This window comes from Biomphalaria glabrata, chromosome 5, assembly GCF_947242115.1.
Source record: "Biomphalaria glabrata chromosome 5, xgBioGlab47.1, whole genome shotgun sequence".
Taxonomy (NCBI): domain Eukaryota; kingdom Metazoa; phylum Mollusca; class Gastropoda; family Planorbidae; genus Biomphalaria; species Biomphalaria glabrata.
In genome coordinates, this window is record NC_074715.1 from 34596054 (window position 1) to 34603824 (window position 7771).

General features: G+C 35.5%; 1 protein-coding gene across 2 annotated transcripts in view; it reads right to left on the reverse strand.

Annotated features, from left to right (window-relative positions):
* Nucleotides 1-7771, reverse strand: part of LOC106061149 (transient receptor potential cation channel subfamily A member 1-like) — a 39876-nt gene extending 32105 nt beyond the window's left edge. For both annotated transcript variants that reach the window (XM_056031105.1, XM_056031104.1), the window contains exons 1-10: nucleotides 7623-7771; nucleotides 5489-5635; nucleotides 5195-5329; nucleotides 4613-4769; nucleotides 4332-4507; nucleotides 2414-2518; nucleotides 1962-2070; nucleotides 896-993; nucleotides 286-333; nucleotides 3-191 (exon numbers count right to left, since the gene is read on the reverse strand). In XM_056031105.1, the coding sequence (XP_055887080.1) occupies nucleotides 3-191; nucleotides 286-333; nucleotides 896-993; nucleotides 1962-2070; nucleotides 2414-2518; nucleotides 4332-4507; nucleotides 4613-4769; nucleotides 5195-5329; nucleotides 5489-5512 (1041 nt within the window). In that variant the 5' untranslated portion in view covers nucleotides 5513-5635; nucleotides 7623-7771. The remainder of the gene's footprint in view (nucleotides 1-2; nucleotides 192-285; nucleotides 334-895; nucleotides 994-1961; nucleotides 2071-2413; nucleotides 2519-4331; nucleotides 4508-4612; nucleotides 4770-5194; nucleotides 5330-5488; nucleotides 5636-7622) is intronic.

Here is a 7771-nt window from a genome sequence, read left to right on the forward strand (position 1 = left end):
ACATGTTCAATTAAAAACTGTATGATCAAGGTGTGATCGAAGAGTGCTGCCCTGTGAAGGGGAGTCATCCTCATGGCGTCCAGCACAGTAATTGTGGTCATGAATTCATCTTTATTCATTTCCTTCATGACTTGAATCATTTCTAAGTTTCCACTGGCACAGGCAAAGTGCAATGGAGTCGATCCGTCTTCCTATAACATAGATTGCAACTCTTACTAATATTTCAAGATCTTTTTTCAATGTCTTTAATTATTTTAATTTATATTACGTTAAATATGCTCTGACCTGTTGAACTTTCAGAGAAGCTCCAGCAGAAAGACAAACTCTCACAGACTAGGGAGATAAGACAGTGAAAGATTAGACAATAGAACCTCTCTTACCATTGGTTAGGTCTAATAATCTAGTGCTCAATGAATTGGTCACAACCAGTTACATAATGATCTAATATTTCATTGCTCACGCAATTGTTCTATACATATGCTGAAACTCTAATTAGAAGAGCGAGGCTTATTTAATGTGTACATGTGTGTGAAAGAAAAAACAGAAAAAAGTGTGTGTGTGAGTGTATGTGTGTGTGTGTGAGAGAGAGAGAGAAAGAGGGAAGGAGGGAGAAATACATTTTCAATTTAAAAAAAACATTTCATTGAAGTGCTTATTTTTTTACCAAATTATTGAAAGAGTTCAATAAAGTCTACACATCTTGAACTGATTGTATTTAGTACATTGTTTATTTATTTTTTCCTAAGGTTAATATTTGTAGTTTTAAAATAGAGTTTGACCATTTTTTTTTAACATATTCAAACAAAGATAAACTTGTTTGCTCTGACTATCTCAGTGTTAAACAGAGTGAGACAGAGAACACCTTGTAGAGAGATGCACACTATTTATCGTTTACTTTAATGTCGCCGCTGTTCACAGCTGAGTGAAGAGGAAAATTATTTTCTTTGTCTTTGAGATATAAAATTTGATGGCTAGTCCAACTCGATTTTATAGCTGGGGAAGAAAAAATAAGCATATTTTAACAAAAGCCAACGGCAGATCAATATGTCAGCTTGATTTTGTTTTCCATGTAATCGATGCAAACAGTTCTGTGTATTAACACAGTGTTTCTCATACTTTTAATGTCGACGTTCCTCCCTCCCCAAATCAAAAAGAAATACGTTCGCAGTCCTCCTGATTCAGCTCTGAGACATGGGCGCCCGCAGGGGGGTGCAAAGAGATGCACTTGCACCCCCTGGATTCTGGGCAGCCAAATTCTAGCCTTTTTTTGCACTATTAGATCAATCAAATTCTAATTAATAACTGAACAAGTAGTGCTTCCACTGGTGACTGAAGTACAGTAGTAGTAGACTAGCCTAGGCTTATCAGGAATTGATGGCTGACCATGTACGTGCAACCCTGTGAATTCTGAGTAACTTTTAGCCAATTTTTTACACCTTCAAATCAATTCACTTCTGCAAGGAAGCAACTTAACATGTAGTGCTTCTACTGAAATTAAGCTAATAAGGAAAAACTGTTAGTGTAAGAAACTAGAATAGGCTCATCTGTAGTTCATGTCCAACCATGTTCTGCAAGATCTCTTGTAAGCGGACATGTTTTGTTTAACAATGGGACGTCAGTCCATAACTGTTGTGATAAATTATAGAAACGCATTAACCAAGACAAAATCTGTTCCTAAGAATGAGAAGATACTTCGATTTTCATCCCTACTCTCGAGCGTAAAAAGAATCCTACTTAAAAACTGAAACGAGATCTCTTAATTTAATTCTACATCATTTTTGAAACTCAACCTAGATCTTGGACAATATGTCAACAACGTATGTAATAGAACTGTAAAGATGTGTATATAACTGAACTTTAATTTAATTCTACATCATTTTTGAAACTCAACCTGGATCTTGGACAATATGTCAACAACGTATGTAATAGAACTGTAAAGATGTGTATATAACTGAACTGACCTCCATCTAATATAGCTTTTATTGCGTCTGATGCGCCGCACCTGGCAGCTGTGTGAATCGCAAAATAGCCACGGTCATCTTTAACGTTTGGCTGAGCTCCATTCTCCATCTGTTGAAGATTAACAATGCTTCAGTATAGAGTAGGTATTGCTTTGGAAATAGAGTTGCTATACATCTAATATTAGTATCAATTATTATTAACTTTGTTTAGATGTTATAATAAATGTACAACAAAAATGAAGTCATAAGACTGTAGGTCTATATTAAATAATAAATGTTATGTAATGAATTAACAACCAAAGTTTGTTCTGTGGACCCTGCTGCTCAAATGATAAGCGTTATTAGACCAACTGACAATAAATGTTTTATTTATAGTAACACGTCTAATGATATTTTAACAAGTCCTAATAATGGCTTCAATTTAACAAAAGAAAAACGACTGTGTCCATTACCATAATGCTCACTGCTTCTCCGTTGTTTTTAGCAGCCGCGTAATGTAAAGCTGTCATGCCATTTTCCCCTCTCCAACTTGGGTCCACCCCATTGTCCAGTAAAGTCTTGATCATGCAAAAAGAAAACAAAAAGTTAAAAGCAAATATTTTTCTGCTAAAAAAAAAACCAACATATTTCTAATATCAAGCCTTTTTTTGTCAAATTATGAAGTTTGAACAGGCGCCCCGATAGGGCTACTAAGATCAACTCTGGAGTTAGTTTTCATTTATTGAAATATAGAAAAGCATGAATTCATTTAAACACTAATTACAAGCATTGATGTAGCTAGGAATTTTTCAGGGGGGGGGGGTATTGGGGGGTTTGCTCCCCTCCCTTACACACACACACACACATATGTGTGTATATGTAATTATTATTCATTACATTCAGTCACTTCATTATTTCAGACGTTTATTAGTACCCTAGACTAGGCTCTTTATGGAGCTAGTGGAACGACAGTAGACACCTCTCCCTTGCCTTGGGTGAGCGTTGAGTTCCCCTAGCAGGCAGCATTCATTCCGGTATTGGAAACAAAAAAAGATACATGTAATGAGGTATCTACTATTACCCACACTACACTATCCTGCTAATCTTCTATTAAATGTTGTCGGCAAAATATCAAATCTTCTTATTACTACGCTTTATTATTAGAGATCAGTGACTGATAGATATTGGTAACTATAGTTTTGCTTTATAAAATTTAGAAAGTGTTGTTTTCCTTTGGGATTTTGTTGTCGTTTTTTTTAAATTCAATATATCCCCGCCTCTTCAATGGAGTTTGGTGACTAATTTTCTTATGACTTTTTAACGTCCATCCCCCCCCCTTGTTATATTTATCAGCGTGTTACATTTATGATTGTGTTACATTTATGAGTGTGCTACATGTATGAGTGTGTTATCTTTTAGTGTGTTACATTTATGAGTGTGCTACATGTATGGGTGTGTTATCTTTGAGTGTGTTACATTTATGAGTGTGCTACATGTATGAGTGTGTTATCTTTGAGTGTGTTACATTTATGAGTGTGTTACATTTATGAGTGTGCTACATGTATGAGTGTGTTATCTTTGAGTGTGTTACATTTATGAGTGTGTTACATTTATGAGTGTGCTACATGTATGAGTGTGTTATCTTTGAGTGTGTTACATTTATGAGTGTGTTACATTTATGAGTGTGCTACATGTATGAGTGTGTTATCTTTGAGTGTGTTACATTTATGAGTGTGTTACATGTATGAGTGTGTTATCTTTGAGTGTGTTACATTTATGAGTGTGTTACATTTATGAGTGTGCTACATGTATGAGTGTGTTATCTTTGAGTGTGTTACATTTATGAGTGTGTTACATTTATGAGTGTGCTACATGTATGAGTGTGTTATCTTTGAGTGTGTTACATTTATGAGTGTGTTACATTTATGAGTGTGCTACATGTATGAGTGTGTTATCTTTGAGTGTGTTACATTTATGAGTGTGTTACATTTATGAGTGTGCTACATGTATGAGTGTGTTATCTTTGAGTGTGTTACATTTATGAGTGTGTTACAGTTATGAGTGTGCTACATGTATGAGTGTGCTACATGTATGAGTGTGCTACATGTATGAGTTTGCTACATTTATGAGTGTGCTACATTTATGAATGTGCTACGTGTATGAGTGTGCTACATGTATGAGTGTGCTACATGTATGAGTGTGCTACATGTATGAGTGTGCTACATGTATGAGTGTGCTACATGTATGAGTGTGTTATCTTTGAGTTTGCTACATTTATGAGTGTGCTACATTTATGAATGTGCTACGTGTATGAATGTGCTACATGTATGAGTGTGCTACATGTATGAGTGTGCTACATGTATGAGTGTGCTACATGTATGAGTGTTTCACCTTTATGACTTCAACATTATTTAGTTCAGCTGCCACGTGCACGGCCATCATATTTCGGTGATTTCTGGCTTTGGGGTAGGCGCCCCTCTGTAACAGCATAGATACTATCTGTGCATTGGCAGATATAACGGCCAGATGTAGAGCAGTGTTTCCATCTCTGTCTTGCAGGCTCAGATCTACGTAAGATACACCCAACAGCATGTTTAGACCAATACGAGAAAAAAATCTTTCTTAGATTCATTTTGTTGAACTAGATCTATTTCAAGAAATATTCAACTGACCAGCATTGAATGAGATCAGTGTATCCACAACTTCTGAATGACCATTGTGGGCTGCCAGATGCAAAGCAGTTTTTCCCATTTTGCTTTTTGCGTTGATTCGACTTGGATCTTTACTGATAATCCGTGAGACTTCCTTTGCGTCTCCTGATTGAGCACACTTTAGGAAATAGGGATCAAAAGGGTTTAATATGAGATGACTTGTCATATAATTTATTTATTGGTGTGTTTAAAACTGATTAAGGTTTTCCTCTTGCTGATTGCATTCCTCGCCGTCCTGCGTGAGGTAAGGCTAAGATGTAAATGTCTTCAAATCTGAAGGAACACTGGAAACATGTGAAACCAAAGTGTAAGGAAGACATCATCCTAACATAGTGTTTGTACAGCACATTTTATGATGTGAAATTATATTAGGGTTAAAGTATATAATGGTTCTACAAAAGATTTTCATTAAAACAATTTAAGTCATCGCTTACTTGTTATAAAAGACCGTTAGAATTAATGTTTCCTTTTTTAAACAATATAACTGCTCAGGGATTGATTTTTGAATATCTTATTATTGCTTTTGACTATTGCACAGATTACCTTGTGAATATACACCGGGCCGTCACTTAACAAGCAATATACAAAAATTGCATTCTCAGATTGGCGTGTGTATTCAGGAGCCTGGAAATCATTCATACTGCTGTGAGCTATGTCTAACTGAGTTTTCTTTGATTTCTGGAAATTACAGTAGTATTTGATATAAATTGCATACATGAACTATACTTATACAATAAACACATATTATAAATAATCGATATAATCAGGTACACAAATTCAAGTTACTGTTAGCCTACATTGTTCAATGAATGATAGGAATAAACAAAATATGCTAACCACAATAGTCTTGAGTCGCTTCATTTTCGTTCAAAAAATAAAATTCTGCTTTTCTTACGACAATCTCACGATCTTAGTCATTGGAACACAACGATCAGAAACTCATTAGGCACCAAAATAGTTTGTAGCATCTGAACATCGGATTGTCTGGGGATGAGATTTTATAATTATAATAGCTTACTGTCTTTAGTACTACAAAATTGTGTTGTTTTTATCTATTGTCATGAATCTGTTATTACAAGAGAGAATATTTAAAGCAAATGTTTTAGGCCTATTATTTAGCAACAAACTACAGACCACGTGGTTTGTTCTTTTTTCATCAGAGTAAATGCTACAAAGAAATGTCGGGTCTCAGATACCAGGAAAAGAAGACAAATGAGTCTGTAATGTTGCAATTTAACACTCTGGCTGGCAAAAAGAAAAGAAACTCCTTAATGCTGGTAGTGTAATACTATATAGAAGTTGATCTTTATTATTTGGACTGTCGTCACGATGAGTTCTAGTTCGAACACAATCACAATCATCCACTGTATTCCTAGAGGAGGACCGGACTTTTGCCTAGATATAATTAACGTCATTTTCAGAAGGAACATCCAAAACTTGCATAAGATGATCGAATATTCACATTTTATTAAAGTTCGACCATTAGTAAAATTACTAAAGCTAGAGACACTTCAGGAAAGAAGACTAAAAAAGGAACATAAAACTCTGAGCCATAATTTACAAATGCAAAAAAAAAAATAAAAAAAAATAAACCCTAATGAAATATTCAAAAAAAGCACATAAAAATAAAGGCACATTTCTTATTCATGGTAGGACAATTCGTACAAGTGTCCCTTCTTCTCTATTGCCACTAGAGCGTGGAATGTGATGCATGAATCAACCAGGAAAACCAAAGACTTAGCAAAGTCACTGATAACATGTATGACTAGATTCAACTAGATCAGGGATTCTCAACCTGTGGGTTTGCCAGGGGTTGGATTAGACCAGTGGTGCCCAAAATACGGCCCACGGGCCAGATCCGGCCAACGACGTGGTTCCATCCGGCCCGCCAAAATGTTAACACAAATTGTAGAAAACCCCCCATCCAAAAAAATGATGACAAAAGTATCTTTACCTACGTTAGGGCCTTCATTTTTTTTTAGTTAAATGGTACCATGACCTTTAATATTCGTACGTTTATTAAATAGAGCTCTGAATGTAGAATCTACCAGAAAAAGTGAACGGATCTTTACTTTTTGAGGAAACTGATAATAAGCCAACATATATTCGATTTGCAAAGAAAAAGCGTCTGTTTTAAAAAGAGAAACACGTAAACGGCATTATAAAACAAACATTGTGACATTCTTGATTTAAACCGAGAATACAAGATAGTTTAACTACGCCTACAGATTGGAGGATCGATGGGAATGTTTACTAAAAAGAGAAAATGAGTCGTTGCTAGCTACAACGTTGCTCATATTATAAGGACAGAAATCAAGCCATTTTCTGGCGCTTGAAAAAGAAGAAAAGCTTCTAATATACAATTTATTAATGTAAGTTCTAGATCCTAGGGTTTCTAATCTAATAGTTTCTGTTCATTTTTAATTCGTTTTTGTACCGTTTCATTCGTTTGGCCCGCGACACAAGTGTTGGAAATTCATATGGCCCACAGGTCGAATTAGGTTGGGCATCAATGGCTTAGACCATCAAAAATAAGGATTGTTATTGTCTATTCTTCAATGAGAGGTACCGTGTATGTCTATTGGGGGGGGGGGGGGGGGTCGCGGCAGTGTGGTATACTGTAAAAAGGGGTCGGCTAGCTTAAAAGGTTGAGAACCGCTAAACTAGATTGACACACGAAAGGCGTGGGACGTAATTATCTTCTCTTTTGAAATTACGTCTGTAATTTGTAAATAATAAAAAAAAGTAAGTCAATCTAGTGGTGAATACTCTACATCTGAATGATGTCTGAATCAGTTAGGTCTTGTCTGAGTAAGGATTTAGATAAATGTTAATTCTAGTTCTAGGTCCACATATTTTATCGAGATATTTTGAATAATAATCTAGTCTAGAATAATTTAGATTTTAGATCGTGAGCCCCTTTGTTTACGTATCTTGATTTAAGTTAAACTTTACACGCTGATACTGTTACCATTGTCGAGCATCTTTAGATACAAATTGCTTTAGCCCAGTGGCTGCTCTGACGAAGATCTAGATCTACCTAGAATAATAAATTCTTAGCTAATCTTGATCTAGATCTCTAGATAAAAAGATATCTGACAAACTAGACATAGGAAATAC